Below are 24,696 nucleotides of genomic sequence, written 5' to 3' on the forward strand. Positions count from 1 at the left end.
TATTTTTTCACATGCTTGCAGAGAATGCTTTACCAAAACTAAATTACTGGGTTGATTTTCTAGGTTGATAGAAGCACTGGGGACCCAATTATAGCAATTAAACAATGAAAAAGTCCAGGTTTTCATGACATGTTCCCTTTAAAAGCTAATGTTATAGACAGAGATATGTGTTTGCTATGATCAATAACTCACAAGTGTGGTCTATCAATATCAGGTGTAATTTTGAACAAATGTAAAACGACTTCAGTATAATTTCACTTTAAACATAAGTAGCGCATTGTTACTTTTGACACACAGATATATGACTATGACCTTAATTAATATGTAACTGCAAACATATTTTGTCATTTATCTTTGCAAAAAAAATAATTGTTACATTTTAATTTTAAATTTCAGCTTCAACAAATGTTTAAAAAGCAACCTGACAGTACAAACTTGAATTTTAATATTCAACAGTATAAACAATATGAAAATTGAATTAGCATAATATAAATTCTTAAAATAATGCATCAGTATTACTGTAGCAGCGGGACAAAAGTAACAAGTGTTTCGTCCTGACAGGAACTCCTGACTTTTTAAACTCAATTTACTTTTATTTTGAAAAACTGAGAAGTCAAACTTCAGGGTGTGTTAGAGCACTAAATAACCTGTAGATTGATCAGTTCTGTAACACATGAAACAAAAAGATTGTTTTTAGAAAAAATGACCGCTTTAGAAATGTACTTACCATGTTGAAAACAGCTTTCCAGACCTGCACGTGGTGAACATTGACGAAATAACGCAATATTTGTCAGCTCTGTCAAGGGTTGTGTACTAAAGATGCTGTCATAGTTTGGAATTCAAATGTAGTCAGGGCTCGGAGAAAATCATTTTTTTTTTTTTTGCTTTCGCCCCGGTTCACCCCTACACTGTATAAAGTGAAAGTTGGATTACCTTAAAAAATTACTTTGGTAAACCATTAAATGAAAATTTTAAGTTGAAAAAGCTTCAATATTTAGGTTTACCAATTGAAGTAATTTTTTTAAGTAGAACCAACTTTCACTTTGTACAGTTTACTTTTGCACTGGGCATGATGCTTTGACTTCTTAAAGCTACGCTGTTAAACATTTTTGATGCCTTGAATTTTTAAGTACAATTAAATTGGCTTTGCCATTCATTTTAAGTTGTTAAAGCAACACCAAAGAGGGTTCGAAACAGGGTGAACAGCACTTTCACATTCGCTTTGCAGCCCTATATCGGCCAAAACCGCACTAAAGAAGTTTCCAACCATCGGGTCGCGGTCCTGTAGTTCGAGTGAAAACTACAAAAACTTGCTTTACGGCAGAACTACAATCCAATCAGAGCCAGCTTTGCTGCAGTAGGTTAAATTATTTACGACAGTGGTAATGGACAATTCCGCTTCCAACCTGTAGGGGGAGCAAAGAGGAAAAAATCTTTAGTGTTGCTTTAAAGTTTTAAACTTTATTAAGTTATAGCAACTTAAAGTGACAACTATACCTGGCCAAAATGTTAAACAGTAATTTGAAATGAATTGATCCATCAATTTTACTGTACTTATTATTGTACACTGTGAGAAAAAAATTGTCCCTAGCTGTCACTGGGGTGGTACCCTTTCAAAAAGTACACCTTTGTACCTTTAATTATATTAATGTATAATTATTGTATACAATGTAAACAGATCCTTGAATTCTTGCCAAGGTGCCAAACCTTTCCGCAAAGCACGACAGCTGTGATTCATGCTCGTCATCTCCCATCATACCAAAACATTTTATTTTCGACAAGGTACACTCTTAGACTGGATGTGTTAAAAACAACAAAATCAGTGTTAGTTAAGGGACAACACACTAAATGCATTGTCCCAGAATCAACACATCTCTGGGTTATTATTGAAACGATACATTTTGTGTTACGTTTAACACAACTTGATGACACATATTGTGTTAAATAACATAACACAAAAAATTTGTAAAAAAATTTGCACATCTTTTCTTAGAGTGTAGATCTAAGTTGATTGCACAGAACCACACCAATACATAAACCTTCAAAGTGTTCCTATTTGAATTTAAATCTTCTGTAACAGGTAGTTGGACGGTCCCCTAATGTAATATTTTTACGAGGTGCAGCGTGCTGAGGAGGTGCGCCTTGCCAGAAAAATCAAACAGATTGCAATTTGGCAAGCGCAAACCGGCAACAACAACAACATCAGGAGGCATCGCTGTAGCCCAGGGCCTCATCTGTCCGACTGAATGCTATTGCATTTTTATTCACCCTCCTGCTGTCTCCATCTCCACCGATACCTCACCCTACTGCCCTTCACGGCACTGAGCTCCGCCTGACTGACATCTCTCCGCAGGACGGCTGACACCAAACGGGAGCTGGCTTCACTTCCAGAAGCGCGAGTCAGCTGCGGCACGTCTCCGGTTCAAATACAGCGAAGACTCCGCTTAAAATGTCGACTGAACAAACATTTACACAGACTCTCCTCACACAACACAGCTGTCAATCACCACTGGCCTTTAAAAGAAAAGCCAAACTCGGAAGAAAAGGTAAAGTTTGATGTTTATTTATTTCTTGTTTTCCACAAATAAAAAGAAAGTACTCATGCTGAATCATCACAGGAAAGAAAATGAAGGCTCGGCCCGTATATCTGTACCCATCTCGGTCTCTTCAAAAGGTTAGATTAATAGCACTCTAAGAATTTTGGAATGCAGTAAAAAAGTCTAAGCTTTAGTCACATCCTCCTCCACATAAATGTTTGCGTGTGTTCATGTGTGGGCTTTTTTGTGTGTGCGCGAGTGTACGAGTGGATGTAGTTTCGAGGTCCGTACGACTTAGTCCTCCGCGGTTTTTATGACCTGGAACAACGTGACGTTGTAGAGGACTTGATGTCCGTTGTTCCAAGTGTACAGCACTCTTTCCCGCGGGTTGTAGTCCATCATGGAGATGTGAGAGTATTGGTTATGGAAGGGAATGTCCGTGTACTCGTAGGTGGAGGTGTTGGTGTAATACGCAAAGTAGATCTTAGCACCGGCGAGGTGGGAGTTGGTGACGTACAGCGTGCCGCAGATCATGAACGACTCGCCGGCACTGCGCTTAGGAAAGCCTGTATCCCACGTCTGAAGCACTTCCAGGCTCTGCGGCTCCAGACGGCTGATGACGATGTTGCCCGCGTTGGGAATGGTGGTGTAGACGGCCCACAGCCCGTTTTCGTCGGCCATGAGGTCGATGTCGGACGATCCGCCCCAGGAATACGGGAAGGTGTTGTTGTAGCCCGCGCCGCTGAGGCTGCGCTGCACCAGGACGCTTCGGGATCTGAAGTGGTACTTGATGATGATGTTACTCTGGTATTTGTTGTAGTAGAGCGAGCCGTTGTAGACCACATGACCTGTACCAGCCCACGGATGCGGTAGGAGATGTTGCACGAAGTTCTGGCCTTTCATGAAGTCGTTCATCGTGCGGTACTCCAAAACGCGACGACCTTTAAAGTAACCGTCCATTGACCATACCTGAGAGATGGAGAGTGGGAGATAAGTTATTACACATCTCCATTTGTTTTTCCATTTTGACAAGGACAGGTCAAAAATAAGTCAGCCACTGTGGCACTGTGATGAAAGTAAAATAAATATGATTTAATAAATTGCGATCGTAATATTTTATCTAATACAGGAATGACCCAGATGTACAATGCATGATGGATAGAAATGAATAAAGATTGAGCAGGTAGGAAATGAGAGTCAAAGTGAAGGCATAAAGATGGATAACACACATCAAACAATACGGCATTTCCTGACTGAGACTTTCTTCCTGTGTAACCAGCGGTGACTCTTAACAGTGCACAGTATGTGTGTAACACTGTGTGTGTATATAGTTGTGTGTGTGTGTTGTCAGATCTATTGATCTGCTCTCTGTGTGGGAGCGAAGAGGCTGTATGTGCTTTGCACTCGGCTCCATCATTCGTTCTCTGCCCTTTTCCACTCCACATTCACAGGAAATCAATCCCGTTAGCAGCTTTCCATCTCTCTCTTCCTCTCTCTCTCTCTCCATGTTCTTCCTCTCTTAGGTATCTATCAAGCACAGCCAGATCTTTCCACAGCCCTGCAACATATTCTCTTTATTAAGCAACCCTAATGAAACCCCGACTGTAGCTTATTTAAAATGTTATTGTGTTCTTGCTCCCGTATAATGAAAGCCCTCGGAGGATTTAATGTTTCTATGCTATATTTGCCTCATCTTTTCTCGTCCCCCTCCTCCCTTCTCTCCCCAGTTTCTCATTCCACAGAGAGATGTGCTGGATGTATTTATTTTTAGGCTGCATTTTGACTGGAGTAGAGGCGAGCAGGTGACTTATGGACAGGCAGGATAATTGGAACATTAAGTATAGCATTTCCTTTGTCGGCTAAATGAGTCCCTGTAGATCACAGACCCGAGCTGTGGTCACATTGCGGTCAGCCTATATATTAATCGAGGTGAATGCTTTCCCTGGACAGCTCCTTCTGCAGTGTTTGATATAACTAAACGTAAATGCTGTCATGTAAATATATGTCAATATATTTAACAGATTATTGATGTTTCAGCTAAGATCTGCATAATAAAAATTTCACAAAAGCAAAACAAAAACACGTTGATCTCATTGGGTGCTCGACTAAAAAAATCATATGAGAAAAATATATGTCGGTACACCAAACCTACAGTAAAGTATCAAAAATGTTTTTAGTAAAAGACTTTCCTGTGCTCAAAACACTATAGGTCACATATTAAATACATTTTCAGAGTGTTTATTTATACTTAGTGTTTGCCACAAGGGATGCTATTTGCACTATTTACACTAGCTTCACCCACCAATCTGGTGGGACCACTTAAGTTTTTCTCAGTTGCTTTGGAGCATTTCTCCAATCATTTTTAAAATTTGCAAAATAATGCGTTCATTTCTTAGAACAATTCATACGAACTGCACAACATCATGGATGTCCTGCAAAGGCCTGTAACTTGTTAAAAATCCTTAGTTCATCCCTCAAAAGTAAATTTTTATGTCAGTGATCATCAAAATGGTAATTCTGTGTGTCATTGTTCATGACCAAGCCATGTTGTCAATATAGGGTAGACAATTATATGTGTCAGTATCTTCTGATATAAACTGTGGAACTGTTTGAAAAAAAAAACTGAATATTTTACAGTACAAATAAAAAAATAACAAAATTAGAAAGGTTCACTGTATACTGTAAGACATGTCAACACGGTTAGACATTTCTAACCTGGGAAAATGTTTCTTAACGTTGCTCCTGCGTTGTCGTCATCGTGTAACGCCTGCCCCAATGTTTCTGATTGGTGCCGCGATTTCTCGGCATTAGAAATGGGCTTGAATTGCCTCTTTCCAGAATTTCCAGAACATCCTAAATTTGCCGGAAGTTGTCTGGCAAAGAGGCCACTCAAGCCCATTTCTAATGCCGAGAAATCGTGGCACCACACAGACACGTTGGGGCAGGCGTTACATGATGACGACAGTGCAGCAGCAACGGTAAAGCAGATTTTGTACATTACACAGATGGATGCCGCTGTGAAACATCACTCTTTCGAATCAGCTATCGCGTTTTAAGCGATTTAAACTTTTCCTTTTTGTTAAAACCTGAGCAAAGAACAACACTCGAAGCCTACATATCTAAAAAAGATGTTATCGCTATCTTACCGACTGGATTCGGCAAAAGTCTGATATATACCAGCTTGCAACTTTGGTGGCTAAACGAATGGGTCTTAGCAAGAGCGGTGAGCCCTCTGGTAGTGGTATATATGTCATCCACTTGATCGCTCTGATTGTTTTAGGTCTATTTAATTGCGCCCAGAGGCATTTAAGCGAGGTCCGTTGTTGACGCCACTTTGGAAATTATTTGTCAATGAAGCTTTGCCAGACCATAACTCAGTTACTAATGAGAATGGTCTGGTTTTAACCAGGCTAAGACATTTCTGTAAATTTTACAGTTATTTCCTGTATATCACTCAGTATAATACTGCAAACTATTTCTACAGTAAATAAATGTAATTCACATTGCATTATGGGGATTTTCTGTGACATCAAACATCATATACAGTAATTTACTGTATTTTTAAAAATTGCTGTATGATACTGTATTTATTCTTACAGTCTTTTTTGCAGTATATTCCTTATTCACACATCTTAATTTGAACAAGGAAATATACTGTAAAACTGGGTTTTTAAAGTAACGCACTGTATTACACATTTACAGCAGCATTTAGATACTGTAAAATAAAAATGCAGTTTAGTACTGTAAATCTCATTTACAGTAGCCTACTGGCAACAGTGTTAACAGTAAGCTACTGTAAAAATCCTTGAAAATGTTTAACAGTGAAATTTTCTGTGACTCAAAAGTCATTTTCAAAAGACTATAAAAAAATCTATGAAAAGCATGCCTACAGTAACAGATTATGACACAAAGGTCAACAATTTTGCATGACATGCCTTGTACCAACTAATTCCTAAATGTGTATGACTTTTTAACAAAAACCAGTATAATGTATTTTGATTGATGAAAATCACATAAGCAACTGAAAATGTGGCAAACAGCAGATAATTGTAGATAATCATCTGCATGATTGTGCCAAAGCATTTGCTATTTGTCGTGCACAAATGACTTGATGATGTTGAAGTTGAACAAAGTGTTTTGAAAAATTAATTTCTGATCTGAGAAATGCTCCAATGCGACTGAGAAAACTATAACAAAAATATGCGCAAAACTCATCGTCTTCAGTGACAATAAACCTCACGCTTCCCCCTTTTCGTATCATATATTGCAATGAAAAGGCATTTACTTTTAATAAAAATGAAGGAAATGTTTGAAAAGTGGAAATAAAGTGCCCAACAAGTTTTTAGTATAACCTTGACATTTTTTGAGTACCATTAGCGGAAAGGGACATAACACAGATTTTTAAAATAATTATAATTTAACACACACACAAACATTTCTTGGTAACTTTCTAGGTAACATGATCCGCATGCACTCACTTTTTTTTCATACTGATAGTTCACCCACAAATGACATTCTGTCATCATTTATTCTTTTGTTCCTAGCCTTTATGATTTTCGTCTTGTGTGATTTTTTTGTTATTTTGAAAAATATAAAACAGTTACTGGTTTCCCCTGACTGGGAAAAAATACACTGGAAGCCAGTGGGGACCAGCCACTGTTTGGTTACAAACATTCTTTAAAAAAACAAAAACAAAAAAACTTATTTTGTGTTCCACAGAATAAAGAAACTCATAAAGATCTGGATCGAAATGAGGTTGTTATGTAAATTATGACAGAATTTTAATGTTTGAGTTAACTATCCATTTTAAGACAATATTTTAAAGTTAACACTGCTAAAACTAGCATCAAAACTAAGACAATACTAGCCTAGAAATCTAGACGCACCCTAGCGGCCGCAAAATATATTTGCTGCCAGGGTTTAGTCTAGGCACTCACAATACACTTAACAGCTCCAAAAACCAAAATTTGGTCAGGCCAATCACATCGTGTGTAGCGTCTGTGGGGCGGGCTTAACATGATGACAACAGAGCTGCAACGGTTCGTACTTGAAAACAAAGAATGGCTGCTGGCGAACAGCTTTCTTTTGAAGCGGCTTTGGCCGCGACTCTGGAGGACTTAGACTTATGTTTTTCTTTGAGAGAAGAGCAAATAACCCTAATGAAGTCCTTTTTAAGCAAAAAAGATGTGTTTGGAGTTTTGCCGACTGGTTACGGTAACTACGTCACCTTCTTCGTTGCTCTGAGTGGTCATAGCGCTATCCTATTGCGTGCAGAGGCATTTTGAGGGACAACCTTATATCCCGCCCCTTGCATTGAGCCGTTTGTGTGAAGAGTTGCCAGACTTTACATCTTGATGTAGGTCTGGCTAACCAGGCTAAGACAATACTGCTATTTACTGTATTTCTGTCTTTAATTGATTTATTCTTCAAACAAAGACACTGCAGTGCACTACAGTACAGTACAGTACATGGCATAGGCGGAGATCACGTGGGTGCTCAAGACACAAAATATTCTCCATTCAGTTTAACCACTATAAAGTCGATAAAATGTCATTTGTGGTGGTTTGTATGCCGTTTTATTTTATTGACAATTATCGAGAGCGCATGATTGCAGAGCAGCACATTCAATACTCTCCGCTCGGATGTCAGGTGGATTTCTTTCACTGAGAGAGCACTTTCCTTTATTATGTGACCAAAACTGGATGCTCTCTCGCATATATGAGTGCACTTTATTGAGTGTGAGAATCCACCAGCGAAATCGACGCCTATGGTAATGGTAAAATCATGGTAACTTTTCATAAGCGCTTATTTATAAATCAGATGTAATGTTAGCGCATCTTGCGGTCAAGTGCACGCTATGAAAGGAGCCCGCAAAATTGTCGTCTTCATAGAATTTTCCTTATCCACCCGACCCGTTTACCTTAGGGGTCAGACTTCTTGACTTTTCGTAAAAAAAAAATCGCCCGAAAGTACGGGTGAAAGTAAATCGCGAAAAATGTTGTGGTTCAGTCGATTGCAGACTCTGGTTATTGACAGGCCATACGACTCGTCAATCATCCTGCTTTCTATATGGTGGATGAACCATGTGCTATGATTGGAGATATTCTTTTTTTTCTGTTGCTTGTTTAAGGCGTCACCAGATTTTGGCATTGTTTAGAGTGACAAATCGTACCAGCGTACTTTAAGGTCAAAATGCGTACCTACTACACAAAATGCCTACAGGTTGGCAGGTCTGCTATTTTCACCTACTGTAAATAGCATAGCGCTAAGAAAATGCTGATATTGTTACTACTGTTACACAAGTGTAAATAGTATCTAACACAGACTGATCGTGTTATAGTAAAAAAATTGATACATTTATTTGTGTCCATTGCACAAAATTCAGCTTTTTTTCGAGCATTGAGCACGAATTTCTTTTTCGTGTCAGTCGCACAAATTTCTATAAATAGTTTTTCGTGTCCGTGGCACGACTTTCTTTTTCGTGGCATTTTATGTATTGTTTTCTCATTGTTTTTTTCTAACCCAAACCCCAACTCCAGGTGAGAATAATTTTAATAGCGGAAGGAAAAACATGGAGAAACCAATCCATAAAAGTACAGCCAAACCCCAAATCTAACCCCAAACTCAAGCGACAATGATTTTAAAAATAGGAAAAACGATGAGAAAACAATACATAAAATGACACGAAAAAGAAAGTCGTGCCACGGACATGAAAAACTATTTATAGAAATTTGTGCGATCGACACGAAAAAGACATTCGTGCTTAAGACACGAAAAAAGCTGAATTTCGTGCCATGGACACTAATAAATAAATACATTTTATTGTGACTATCACACAACTTGCCATGAGATTATGTTCATCTAACGCTACTTTTCTGAATGACTACAAGAGTAAAAATGTCTGATCATGAAAGTGCTAGAAAAAAATTATTCTGCTAAAATTATAAAACACAGCTAAACCAGCCTGAAGTAGTGTACTGGTCTAAGGTGGATTAAGCTGGTTTTACAGGCTTCTCAGGTAGGCTGAGCTGATGTATACATTAAAAGCTCTTTTTTCACCAACACTGTCCAATTCCTGTCGAGCTGTGGGTAATTATTGACAGTGATTGGTGACACAGTCGCATAAACAAGTTGTTAATATCCTACCCCCTCGTGGAGTGATTAATATAAGGACTGTGGCTCTGACAGGAACAGTAAGATTTAGGAGAAGGATGGAGTGATGGAGCGAAAGAGTGTGAGCATGAAAAAAAGGAGGTAGGAAGATAAAATGGGAGAAGAACAATTTATCAGTGACTCAGCTCTCTGGATGCTGAGGGGCAGCTTCAATGTACCAAAAGACTGACTCAGTGACACTATGTGTGTGCGTGCGTGCGTGCGTGTGTCTCTCCAGGGAGAGGCAGCTCATCATCGCTGTGGCAGTGATGAAGTGATATATTGTTGTGGTGCGACTTACCCTATTATCAGAGCTGGGGATCATTGTGTCAGTCATCCAAGAGCCGAACCTTGACCCCGAAGCGCGGATAGTGATGGGGTTACTGACGCCGGTTAGCTTCCCGCAACCTGGTGATAAAACACATAGGTCTGGTAAATGGACGGATTCAACACGCCTCAATGGAGCTCTGATAAACCAGTCAGTGTTAAATTGCAGAAAGCGAACTTTAGAGTGCAGTTAAATCATCGTTTTGCATGTTCTTGTAAAGTCATCAGTTTCACCTCTGATAGGACAAGAGATTGCTTCATCACACATCTGAAAAGCAATTACTTCTTCAGCCTATTGAACTTTGGGTATTGCTTTGGTATGAGGCTTGCTAGCTGGCTTTTAACGTTTTAACTTAAATTGCTTATTCAATTAGACAGTAAGCACATTTTGATTTAATTGAGTCTAATGTGGCCTCTCCAACTATCTAACATGTCTTGTTTACTTTGGCTTTATCCATTTAAAAGTAAATTGCTGCAGTGGCTTGAAATCCAATTGGTTATTTTTAGTCATGTCCTGCCTTGAAGTAATGTCAAGGCTGCAGTAATGTTTTTTTAATCATTAAATGAGGTAAATAGTAGATGCTTTTATCCAAAGCAAAATAAAGTATATGTATTTACTAGGGCTGTCAATAGAATAAAATATTTAATCTAGATTAATCGCATGATTTCATGAGTTAATTTGCGATTGATCGCAAATTAATTTCACATTTTTATCTGTTCTAAATTTACCTGAATTTAACACTTTTCTAGTTTTTAATGCTCTAATCAACATGGATTTGGAAAAATATATATATGCTATATGCAAATGTATGTTTACAACAGCCTGTTTACATTTTCAACAGAACCATCAGATTGGTCTTACACATCGTTGGAAAGATTAGAAACTGCACTTTCAGAATCTGCGAATAACTCAAAATGGCCCAGATCCGACTTGTGTCACTACTTTCCGTGACTGGTCACATATATATATATGTATGTATGTATGTATGTATGTATGTATGTATGTATGTATGTATGTATGTATTAGCTAATATTATATTATATAATGCAATGGTAATAAATGAAACATACATTAAATTGCTAAATATAAAAAACTTTTAACATTTTCTCAAAATTCCATAAAAACAGAAAAACGTTAAAAAGGATCTGTATTATCTGTACACAATAAAATGTGAAAAATAATTCCTTATATCAATTTAATTTTCACTCGTTTATTATTATTAAGAAAGCCATTTTAGATATCTGAAATTATACTGATATCAGAAATACATTTTCAGATGACAGAAATTAACATTGTCAGTAGTTCTTGATATCAAGAATTCACATTTTTACTATTTACAATGTAATTTTCACCTTATGTGAAGCGACTTTTTATGCTGCATCTCCTTTCCAAAGCGCTGTTTGGAATTTGCTCTTGGTCTGTGTTTGCACGCGTTTAAGTGCATTTAAATGTGCATTATCTTGAATATTTTTATAATAAAAACATTTGTATATGTCTTGTATGTATGTATAGCCTATGTAAAGATTATATGCATATCTTAAAGAGACAGTAACCTCAATTAACCTACTTAAGTCTGTGTCATTAACTCTTTCCCCGCCATTGACGAGATATCTCGTCAATTAAGAGAAAACGCTTCCCCGCCAATGACGAGATTTTCCGTCTTTCCGCAATACCGCTATTATCCACCGCAACTTTTTAAAACCGGAAGTATTGCCCTATGGCAAGCTGCTGCATGTCCGTGTCTGTTTTAAAGATCGCTCTGAATGGGAACTCTATGAAAAGTCTGTCATAAAAATGGAATTATCTCTGCTTTTTGCTCAAAATATGGTGTTTTTGCAAAAACCTACCCATATTCAAAAGCTGATTGCAAAAGAACCACTAAAGGTAGGATGAAACGTTTTTTTTTTTTTTTTGAAAGCAGAGGGTCTGTTCTTTCATTTGGTATATTGTATGTTTATATATTTAAAGAAGAACATTTTCTGGAAGGCATTAAACTTTGGTGAAAATCATGAAAAACGCTGGCGCTGGCTGGCAACTTTTTTTTAAAAACGCTGGCGGTGAAAGAGTTAATGTTAATCAAACAACCCAAGACAAAGAGAAAATCACTTTTGTAGCTCTAAATAATATGAATTATTTTTAATTTATACAATAAAGACAGTGTAATTATTCATGTGATTCGATTCCTGTATCTAATGCCATTTTTAGACCTTACTTAATGTGCAACTTTGTTTTTTTTATAAATGTTTGTTTTTTCTTTATTGGTTCTTATTAGATTTTTCCCACCCCTTTTTTGCTTATCCGCAAAATTATCCAATCTGTACCTCAAAAACCTTAATGTGATCTGAATCGCAAGTTTTGTGATTCGTTACACATCTAGAAATTTCAGATATCAGAAATACAATTCTTGATATCAACAAATTAATTTTAATGGTGGATTATGGTGACATTAAAGGTACAGTGTGTAATTTTTAGAAGGATCTCTTGACAGAAATGCAAAATAATATACAAAACTAAATTATCAGGAGTGTATAAAGACCTTTTTATAATGAACCGTTATGTTTTTATTACCTTAGAATGAGACGTTTTATCTACATACACAGAGGGTCCCCTTACATGGAAGCCGCCATTTTGTGCAGCCATTCAGAAGCCCTTAACGGACAAACTTTTTACTAAGTTGTCTTCAACGATGACATGTTTGTCCGGTGGCAGCTACCGTAGCTTCTCTTATGTGTTTCAAAAGCAAGAGGTGAGCAGTGGACTGAGCCGTTGGTTGCAATTCGCAACCTCACCACTAGATGCCGCTAAAATTTACACACTGCACCTTTAAACTAGTGAAAATACAATTGTTGATAACAAGAATTTACATTTTACTAGTGAAAATTAATTTTTTATATAACAAGAATTCATATCCTGAGAATAAATAAAAGTCATAACGGCTTGCCATATTAGTATCACACTACAGGAACCTTAAATGTCTTACCAAGTTTCTGCATGCAGGAATGAAGGCGAGTCTCCAGCAGCAGTACTCTCTGTCTGAGCTCTTCATAGTCGTAGGCACCCATTTCTTCTTGAATGGCCATGAGTACCACAGACAGATTCCTCACCTCCTCCCTCAGTCGCAGGATCATTCTCGCATCTGTCTTGTACTGCTCCAGCACTGGCAACAGGGGGAGCAGCTGAGTAACCTTGTCCTTCAGCTCCTGAGACAGAGATGTGGGACAAGAAAGGTATTCAATGGTGGCATGGAAAGAAAGGAAGAACAGAACGAATTAATTTCCCTTCAAAGAGGTTTCTGAATTTGCATTGGCTCACATTAGCTATACAGTAAATTTCATATCCAGACAGCCAGACCATCCTTTCAGCTTCCTTTAACTCGCATGACTGATTTTTTACCCAACAGTCCAATACGTCTTCACATTAGAACCGCATCTCCTGTCTAGGTGCCGCCTAACTGATTATTGATTAACGCACATCTGCTCCCTCTCTCAATCTATTGCCAGTCCAGAGTGGTGACACGAGCCCACTCATCAGAGACCTGTCAGATCTCCACCTCGCCGTGACCGAGCAACTACGAAAAGCTGAAACATACCGGCTGATCTCAGCTCATGGAGGGCAATCTGTTACCACGGCCATGAGGGATAGCAGGTCAGATGCAGGCTGAGGTATATCAATAAAGGGGGTCCAAACAGCAGGTGTATCAATAAAGCATGCTCACCACAGGAGGGGCTGTTTCCTCCTTGTTAAGGTTTATCGTAAATCTGGTGATGGAGCTGCTCTCAGCCCTGCAGCGCCACATCATAAATCTCATTTTCCTGTTCCGAGACACAAAAATTTGGTCTCGTTAATCTCCCGCCCTGCTACGGGCGACTTTGAGCTCTCCGCATTCATCAGCAGCCTCGCCGAGATAAAGCTCGGCTTTGAGAATCACACTTTTTCATTCATTCATTCATTTATATTGCACCAATAAACACAAAAAGAGTTGACCACTGTGCTTTACAGAATAAAAGTCTAGAATATATGAAAGATAAAAATGGAAGAGCATAATCTCATATAAAAGAGCCCCTAACCTACGTGTTTCCCCAGAATGTGTCTGTAAAGTTTCAGCAAAAAAAACCCACAGATCTTTCATTATACAATGTTGAACATGGCCATTTGTGGCTGCAATGAAAAACGCACTGTTATGTCTCTTTAAATGCAAGAAAGCTTCTGTTCCTCTCCCCTATGCAAAGTAGGGGGTAGAGCACTTATACATGTGATTTGGACTTCATCAAAACATGTGTCTCTGGCAGAAGGTTGAACTACGCACTCAAAAGGCGGAGTCTGTGAGCGGTTATGGGTGGGGTGTAATTAATGTGACATCACATTGATAGGGACTCTCCAACAGTTTAGATTGTTGCGGTTTAAAGAAGATTAAACAAAGAAGAATAGATGGATTTGTATAATTACAGGATGTTTCTGCACACACACTGGCATTAATTTCTGATAGAAACACATTTAAAACATGAACATAATAAAAATTAGGGATGTCCCGATCTCGTGGTACCAATCAGGAGGCGGATATATGGGTTTAAATTGGGCCAGGACCGTCCGGGACTAAGCCCTGGCACATAGGCTGAAGGTGCATGTGAACTGACGAGAAGCGAATAATGACGTGTTTTCATTCATAGGCTTCACGCTCATGCGTGCGGGGCACCCACGAAAAAATGGATTGCGCAACCGGGTTTTTACTGCTAATTTAAACGACGCGTTGATTGTTTTTGTCACCATGTGCTCAGTTAATCTACATCGGCACGCAGCTCCGCGTCTCACTCAGAACCTCAAGAATGCGCATCCATGCAGGATCATGACATTACACATTGTAGAGATGACAGATAGAGAGAGAGGTAAGAATGGTGCCCAGGTCGAAAAAACTTAATAGAAGTCTAGAAATAAAGTATTAAAGTATGTATAACCATTTCACTCATCTACTGACAAAATGTTAACTAGATAACACTGAACGTATTGTATAGTTTAATATAATAATGTATTTTGACTATACAATTCAATTATAACTAGGGATGCACCGAATCCAAGATTCAGATTCGGCCGAATACTGGGCTTTTTGACGGGGTTCGGCTTCGGCCGAATCTTAGATTTTTTTCCACCGAACCGAAACCTAAGCTTGCGCTACTCTGGTCGACGTCACGCGGCCGTTGATTACACACATCAGGTGCTGACGTGGAGGTAAGTGTTTTTTTTTCTGGTGAGCCTTAGGGGCGTTTCACATTTCGTGGACCCACCAGGAAAAACGTCGCCCTTAACGCATTGCACCGCATTGCTTTCATTGTGCTTTGCAGTCGGGCTATCAAAATGTGACCTGATCCAGCAAAATGAGTCACAGTGACCCAAATTTCAAAATTGAGATTTTGGTATCAGTGGAAAGAGGAGATAATAAGCTTTCAAATGATATCCTAGTGAAAGTCATACCTTGAATGGTTTTAAAGATATAGACATTTGAATTAAGGTTGTCTGTCTTCTTTTTCCAACTGAAAACCTGAGAAAAACGCCTTTAAAGTTTTTTGCCCCTTTTTTGTAGATATCTTTCAAAATCCATTGCATTTTTAAAGGGATAAACAATTTATTTTACAGCTTAATTTGACCAAAGACATTAATATAAATGCTATTACAGTAAACCAAGAAACAAGCTTATAAATCAAACAGAATGATGTTTATTGAAAATGTGAAGTAAAGGTTTCTGTGATGGTTGGGGTTTGAGTTAGGGGAAGGGAATAGAACATGGAAACCAGAATGTGTGTGTGTGTGTGTGTGTGTGTGTGTGTGTGTGTGTGTGTGTGTGTGTGTGTGTGTGTGTGCGTGTTCGCGTGTGTGCGTGTTCGCGTGTGCGCGTGCGTGTTCGCGTGTGCGCGTGCGTGTTCGCGTGTGCGCGTGCGTGAGAAAATGAGAGAGACAAGCAAAAAGAAAACAAATAATGCTTGCCTATGCAATCATATCTTTGTGTAGGCTAGTTAACAATAACAGTGTAAACAATTCAAAAAGGAGTTAAATAGGAGAGTAGTGTGCTGCGAGACTGACAAGAGGATGGCTGGACCAATCAGGTGCCCCGGGGTTTCCCATTGACAAACGATCAGCGTTTATGAAGATTTCTGATTGGCTCTAAAACAACGTGTAACACCATATTTGGAGAGATAGTGACGTTTCAGGGGATCCCCGGAATGCTCGGAGGTGACGAGAGTATTTGAGAAAAGCAATTTCCAGCGGATTAAGTAAAACTGTTTCAACTTTAATAGTCATTTAAACACCTTTACTCAATTATTTGGACTACGAAACTTTGGGAGATTATGTTTTAATGTCTGTTCTTTGAAATTAGCTAAAAATATTTTTTTTGATAATTTCATTGTTTTTCCACATTATCGGCTCATATCTTAAAATAGAACGTTGCGACTTCCGACTCATTTCGCCAGATCGGGTCACAAATGCATCCCCGCCCTGCCCGTCGGGCTATCTTGACTTATAGGGAGGAAAAAATATATTTAAATGCTTATGTATCCTCTCACAGATTTGGATGGGTAATTGTGGTGCATGAAATTCAGGCATTGGGTATTTAAATTGCGTTTGAGCACGCGCTCGATTTTTACTTTCACTTTCGCGATCGGGCGAAGCCGCAGTACAGGAAGCAATCCGTACTGATTTGTCATGGATTTTTGTGCAAATCCTCCAACTTCGTCCTGTCAGTCATTACCAGGGGCGCTGTAAAGGGGGGGTAAACAATGACGATTCTCGGGGCCCACGAGTAAGAGGGGCCCAGAGAAGCCCCCAAAATTGTGGTGCTAAAAAAATTTTAATAGTAAAAATTATTAACTTTAATATATTCTATTTGCTGTTTTCTGGTATCAAAAAAATGTATTTGTTTAGGAAACACAATGGGGTAACCAAAAAAATCTTGAACATTTACTTAAACACTAAATTCAAGAAAAATTCTAGAAAAATTTGCTTACCCCGTTGGCAGATTTTTTTGCTTGTTTTATGCACAAAATCCCTAAAATGTAATATTTTTGGTCTAAAAACTAGACTTATTTTCTTGGGTCGTTTTACTCATCAAGAAAAAGCATCTTAATTTAAGTGATCATTTAAGTAATTTTTTACTGAAAACAAGAAAAAAACTAAGAATTTTTTTCTTGAAAATCATTTTTTGAAATGCATAAGTTTAAAGTTTAAGTTGCAGTTAAAATGACTGCTTGTGTCCGTTCTAGGATTAAAACTGCATGATAAGGGAACTCAATTTTCTCCCCATGTTAGGTCAAGAAAACGCTTGAAAAATAACAATACACAGTTTTAGTTAAACGTTCAACACTGCAAAAAAATGATTTTCTTACTTAGTATTTTTGTCTTGTTTTCAGTAGAAATATAGCCTGACGTTGTCATACTCAATTCTAGTCAGAATTTGAGTCTGATACCGCTCCATTGAGCTATAATTATGAGGCGTGTCTCAACCGAAAAATGCCTCTGCACTCAATTGGATAGACCTACGACCAATCAGAGCAACGGGGTGTGAGACGTATGTTGAAATGACGTATTTGCAGCTTGACCGAACTGCTAGTTATTTCGCTACGACACACACTACAAGTCTGAGTTTGCGAACGTACATCAACACCTACTATGTTTACAACATTTCATTTATATCACATTAAGTCATACAGTAAGACTATCTCTTACCATTTGTACATTAGTTGAACTTCATCCACGACGATACCCATTACGTTTGCTTGTTATATCCATCTCGTCGTGCACACCGAGTTGCATCGCCGTGATACCCATTTCAGTTGCTTCTTTAACTTGATCTTTCATAAGTGCGACAACTTTTGTCGAATCCCGTAGGACGGCAAAAACATCAACAAATGCCTTGCTCGCGTTTCTCTGTTCCTCTTTTAAAATCAATGCTCTGTCGATATCTTTTAGAACAGACTCAATGTCAGAGTCCACACATCTGATTTCTACCGCGGCAGCCATTTCGTTGTAAACAACAGATTCAACACACGCGCTCTTTGGTGACGTGGTTGATTTACGTTACTGATCATCTGTCCATCATCATATAAAGCCCGCCCTGACAATTTGATTGGTCGACCAGCTTTGGGTCGAGCATAGTAGCAACTCAACGGTGAAACTCCAGACCGATCTTCCCGTTCCTCAAAATGTTGTGGGCGGGGCTAAGATCGGCTGGCACCCAGGCTAGTAGAAATATCTAAAAATTCTTAAATTAAGATGCTTTTTCTTGATGAGCAAAATTACCTAAGTAAATGAGTCTAGTTTTAAGACAAATTAATATACAATTTAAGTGAAATTGTGCTTAAAACAAGCAAAATAATCTGCCAATGGGGTGAGAAAAAAATTGTGAAATAAGATTTATTTTTTCTTAAACACTTAATTCAAGTAAAATTTTCTCACCCCACTGGTAGTCAAAATTCCATAAAAGCGCATGATTTTATGTAAATTAATATGAAAAAAGTCTCAGCTGTGTTGGGGGCCCTGTCAAGATTCTTTTCATGGGGCCCAAAATCCTTAGCAGCTCCCCTGGTCATTACTATCCTCACGTAAGAAAATTAAATCTCTAGCAGCAAGCTTTAAAGTGATATAGATTGTACGGGCAGTTAAGAGAGTGACTGTGCAGAATCGCTCTTAAAGCGACAGTAGCCCCTGTTTTTCTGATGGAAAAAATGATCCAATCTGCAACTGGATGATCCAAACTGTGAGTTTTGTGACCCACTGAACCACTTTTAAATAGTGAGTACATCTGGTGTGGGGATGAGCAGGAACAGTTGGTTTACATGGAAATCCAGTCTTTTTGTTTGTTAAAAAACCAACAGCATCAAAACAACAACAAGAATAGCAGATTAAACATTGTGGTTAGAGGCCCTATTGGCTTTGTATTGGCAAAATTTCGGGCTACCAAAAACTGAAGAGTGCCTGCCCGAAGGGCAACCAGGGATTTTGAAATTTTGCGAGCCCTGTAACGAAATAAGGATGCGAGTTGGATTCGGTATTCCGTTTCAGATTGGCCAAATCTTAAACATTGGATTCGGTATTCGGCCGAACCCAAAAAATCTGGATTCGGTGCATCCCTAATTATAACTATAGTGATTGCTTTACTAACTGCTGACCAGCTTAGGGAATCTCTATGGCTAATTTATAAGACATATTGCTGATTCAGTATCTTGTTTTTCTTGTTAATTGAGTATATTTGGGTAGTCTATCTTATGCCTAGAATAAGTCAAGGAGGTTGAGTCTTCCTTCAAAGTTTGATCAATTGTGCATAATGACATGTGCAACAAATGCATATAGGGTGTCAGACTCATAGATTTGCATAATTTAAAGTTTAGGTTTAAAGTTTGGGTCAACCGGTGGCCCAGCTTTAAAGCTGAAACTTATAAAATCCTATCAGAGGTCCAAAATGTCATTGAAACACATCAGTGGCTTTGCTGTCATCAGAATTAAACATGTTACCCCTCGAACCCCCCCTCCCAACCTTCAGAAAACAAATCCCAATTTAACCCCTGCACATATGTATATATACTTTATATATTCTCATTATTTTTTAACACATCTATAGTTATGCGCTTGGCACAGAGCTAGACCCTTTGGACTCCACACAGAAACAGCAACGTGTGCAGAATGACATCACTTTGTTGCAGAGATGCTACAGAAGTGCTCTGTTTGTTCACAGAGCTGTTGAATGTTAAAATAAGGTGAATTAAATAAAACATAAGGAACATCCTGGATCAGTTTTTTTTCGCTCTTCTTTATTATATATTTTAATGTATTATAGAAGTATCGTATCGTGACTCTGTATCGACTTGGACTCGGGGGCAAAAAAAAACGAATAAAATGAATTAAATGCCAGATCAAGAAGATAATGCTTTAGCTTATATTTGAATTCGTTTATAGAGTAGAGATATCTCAACGATAAAGGGAGACTATCACAAAATCCTTATTCTTGCTCCAACAACTGCAAAAACTCCATTCCCTCTCAACTTAAATCGTGTTCGATGCTGCGACAGAGTGCAACTGTTTGTTGACCGTGGACACATGCCATGCACATTCAGATTTAAGAGTTCAGATAGGTAGAAGGCCGCACAATCGTTAAGGGATTTAAAAACAGAATGGGGTGGTTTCCCGGACAAAGTTTAGCTTAAACCAGGACTAGGCCTTAGTTTAATTATGAACTATAACTAGTTTTAACAAACATGCCTTACTAAAAACATTACTTGTGTACATTTTGAGGCAAAACAAATGGCACTGATGTATTTTAAGATATGTTGTTTTCAGTTTGGACAGCTTTTAAATTTATTTTAGTCTAGGACTAGTCTTATCCCTGTCCGGGTTACCGCCCCAATATTATCTGTAAGTCAACTGTATTACGCACTAGCAACCAGTTAAGAGATATTAAAATAGGATTAGTATGTTAATATTTGGGCAATTCCATGCAAATGTCAACCTTATCACAAAGAGTAAAGTTTTTACCCAAAGTTTGACATCTTAAGCCCGTAGCATAGTTTTTTTATGTGTACGCGAACCCTCGAATGCAAAGTTTCACAAAGTAAAGATTATTTGCTTGTGCATGTACATAGACGTTCAATGCATGCACATTGCAAAAAAAATTAATGCGTACAATGCAAGCAGGGTTTCAAAAATCCATCTGTGCGTGCACAGTACATGCATACTTTTCTAATGACGAACATTGCGCCATATGCACTGTACACAGACCCTTGCATACACTTAAAAACTGAATATTTAGATGTCAATATTTGGTGGTTTAAATTAGGGCTGTGTTGAAAAAAATCGATTCACCGATTCTGAATCGATTTTCATGTTAATTTCTAAAGATCGATCCTTAACTAGAGAATCGATTTATTAATTAATAACTTCAACTTGCCGCGTCATTGAATTCACGCATGCGCGCGAGGTGGAAGGACATTAAAACAACGAAACATAACGGTCAGTAACATTAAGCAAGCGGTTGTTTTGAAAACTCTAGAAACGCTCAAAGCTGCGATCTATATGTAAAATAATCCACTCATAACAAATAAACAAGTTATTTGTGTTATTTTTATAATAAGCGCCAGTGAATCCACCGCAGGTCTCCAGCGAAACTCTCTCTCTCTCTCCCTCTCTCTCTGTGCTCATGCAGCCGGTCTCTCACGGGCAGAGGTTTCTTGAGGTGCGCGCAACGGGTAGCCAAATAAAGAGTTCTTCTTGCACATAATGCTAATAGTTGTAAAGTTTTCTGAACTTTAAGCAAGCTAAGACAAAACTCGCGTTTATATCAGTGACACGTGCGCTGCTGGAGCGGTGTAGTGTGACGCCTAATTCTCTTATAGTACAAACATCTTTGATCAGAAAGACGAGAAAGAGACGCAAATGTTAATGTGTAATAGAAAGTAAAGAGCGTCAAGACCTTAAAACAGACTTCATCACATCATAGCACCCGTCTTAATATCTATATCTAGAGCTCCGTCTCTCATATGAACAGATATAAATATATGCACAAACCTACAGACAGGATAAATATCTGTATTTTACATACTGCCTATTTTTTATGTAATGTTTGCATAAATACAAAATACAATGCATACTATAGCTTCAAAAGTCTATAAAATTAATAACTCAATTAAAAACAAGATTCTTTCTATCAAGACTTGTTGTTATCCTCTGGGCATTTTCACTTTAACATTATTAACTTTAAATTGTCCATATTTTAAAACTGTGGTGAGCAGTTAAAAGCTATAGTGACTGGCAAATAACTCCACATTTTTATAATCCAAAAACAATATAAACTGAAAAACATGTATACCATGAAATATACAGTTACCATGAAATAAAATGACTTATTCTGTGGAATAGATTTTTGGTCATTCCGCCCACCCCTAGCTGGCACCATTTCGGGCTTTTTTCAAAAACACTTATCTAAATCTCGAAGATCGGATCAGATCGGATCGAATCGAATCGAACAATGATAATCGATTCAAGATCTTGAGAATCGGAATCGAATCGATTCTTGACATTTGAATCGAAACCCAGCCCTAGTTTAAATATCCATGCAAAGTCTCTGTTAATGTTTTTATAGCATTTATTTATATATATATATATATATATATATATATATATATATATATATATATATATATATATATATATATATATATATATATATATATATATATATATATATATATATATATATATATATATATATATGTATAGTTACGTAAGTGCACATTTCAGAATTGACACATCCATAACAAAGAAATTTGAAAACATTGTTTTATTTCTCATAAATGCGCACATAAAAATTTAACTAAATATAAAATTTTCTTTGAAAAGACGTCCCTTCCCCATTTGTTGGGTATTATTGCTTCTGGTTTGTGCCTTTTATTTCAAAAAAATGTTGTCTTCCAAAAACTTGTGTCCTTTTTTTGTCACTCATGCAGGTTTCCGTCGTCTAAAATAGAAACATAAGTATAGACTGATTTTTTTTCTTACTCCATCATCAATGGTTTAGGTGGTTCAATATATTGATAATAAATGCATTTTCTGAGAATTCATAATTATTTCAAATGTCACATCCTGAAAGCTGGAATTGCTTATATACGAACCCAAATCCGGCTGCCGCGTTTTGAACGAAAGTCTTTGAAATTGTGCTTTTAACACTGAAACATCTCACAAATTTTTCCCAGTTCAGAGAATAAAAAAATAAAACGGTACTTTCAACATGTATTGATAAATGAAAAATGATTTCTGGAACATTTCGGATTCATTTTCTATGCAGCGTTTGGGGAGTTATATCAAACTGCAGATAAACAGGGAGGATGATGGGTAAGTGCTGGTGGAGTGTACTGAATGAGAGTGATACCCCAGAGATAAAGAGCATCTGCGGCTTCCATTCTACTCGACTTAGCAGACAGCTACATGTTACTAATCTTAAAGTGCACTCTGCTATTTAGTCCTCTATGTGGCAGTGATTTCTTCAAGTTGAATGTCTCAGATTTATAGAGCCAGACTTGTCCTTTTCGAGAGATAAAAGAGATAATAATCCAAGGTCTGTATATTAGCCTTTAGGGTCGCAGCTCAAAGCTAAAAACTAATTGTACGTCTGAAGACTCAAACACTGAATCCTTGCAACTCCAGACCCAGCATCCTCCCACTGGGACGGAGTATAAATAATTAAGAAGCATTTGAATGCCCTCAAAAACCTTTGATACGTCTCAATTAAGCACAAAAATGTGAGGTGTCTATGTATGTGTGCATTTCAAGTAGTTGTTATAAGGTAAAAACCTTATACGCCTTGTTGTTGTTATGTTTGAGGTAGGCTGTGTTGTTGTACCTGAAAACTCTTGGGGTTGAGGCTGCGTGGATTATCTGAGGCGGTCTTTAGTTTGCCATCCACAGTCTTCATGAGGTTCTCCGTATCCCTTACATACTGCAGGTCTCTGTACGTCCTAAGATCTAGCACCTCCATGGACTGAGTTATATTTTGAACCTGTTAAAATATGCAAAAACGCAAGTCAAACACAATCAGGGCATTTCTGTGAAGGTCTGACAATGTGGCACTTTCAATTTGTTGTAGTTCTTACATACTCCGACCTCCTATCGAGCATCTCGCCCACTTAAACACACGAGTGATTGGAGCGTGACTATTAAGCGAAACACACACACCTAAACAGCTCCTACATACTCCCACAAATTCCCAGAGGCCATAGACACATTTACACACCCTCCCTAATGCTGTAACAGGACAAAGACTGTATGCTGGTATTCTGCTCATGTCCACGTTTGGACTGATGTGCATGAGGGCTCCCGTGTAATGAGCTGATCTGCATAGCCGTCAGACTCAGTCCTCACGCTTAGATTGAGAATTTTTGGACCTGGTCACAGGTTAGGTGGGATCACATATTTACGGTGCATTCATTTTTGTTACTGCTTGTCATGCATGTCGCTGAGAATCTCACGAAGAGCTGCACACACACACACACACACACACACACACACACAAACAAGGAGAGGGACTGGGTGGTGGTAGGTAGTTTAATTCTGAACACATCTCTCTCACAAAAGGACTGACCCAGGTGTCCTCATTAGTCTATGTTTTATTAGGCAACAGCATTAGCACCTCACCATTGCTGGCAAATTGTTATTGTCTGAGTGGTTGAGTTCGATTTGAGTTCTTCTTTGGATGCAGGTGTTATAGTGAAATCCTTTATAGTGAAAGTGAAGTGATGTAATGACTAATGTATGGTAACCTATACTTGGAATGTGACCTCATTTAACCCATTCAGTGAGTGGTAAACACACGCACTGCAAGTCGTGAATACACACACACACACACACACACACACACACACACACACACACACACACACACACACACACCTGGAACAGTTGGCAGCTATCACTGCATTGCCTGGGGAGCAATGGGGGACAGGTGCCTTGCTCAAGGCAAACTTTATAGCAGTGTCTGGAAGATTTTGAGGCAAAGTCTGTTTCAGAATTCAAAGCACATTTTGTGGCAGAATTTGAGGCACTCGGATAAACTGAATGTACTAAAAATATACTTAAAAAACACAAAAATAACCATGTACTACATTTGTCGTACATTGTTATTTTTGTGCTAACTAAAAAGGAAAAGTT

At 38.1% G+C, this 24,696-nt stretch overlaps 1 protein-coding gene across 2 annotated transcripts in view; it reads right to left on the reverse strand.

Annotated features, from left to right (window-relative positions):
• Positions 1 to 2,541: 2,541 nt before the first annotated feature.
• olfm2a (olfactomedin 2a) overlaps positions 2,542 to 24,696 on the reverse strand; it is a 124,460-nt gene continuing 102,305 nt past the window's right edge. For both annotated transcript variants that reach the window (XM_065248806.2, XM_065248719.2), the window contains exons 3-6: positions 23,393 to 23,548; positions 12,998 to 13,217; positions 9,991 to 10,097; positions 2,542 to 3,506 (exon numbers count right to left, since the gene is read on the reverse strand). In XM_065248806.2, the coding sequence (XP_065104878.2) occupies positions 2,832 to 3,506; positions 9,991 to 10,097; positions 12,998 to 13,217; positions 23,393 to 23,548 (1,158 nt within the window). In that variant the 3' untranslated portion in view covers positions 2,542 to 2,831. The remainder of the gene's footprint in view (positions 3,507 to 9,990; positions 10,098 to 12,997; positions 13,218 to 23,392; positions 23,549 to 24,696) is intronic.

Source organism: Paramisgurnus dabryanus, chromosome 3 (assembly GCF_030506205.2).
Source record: "Paramisgurnus dabryanus chromosome 3, PD_genome_1.1, whole genome shotgun sequence".
Taxonomy (NCBI): Eukaryota; Metazoa; Chordata; class Actinopteri; order Cypriniformes; family Cobitidae; genus Paramisgurnus; species Paramisgurnus dabryanus.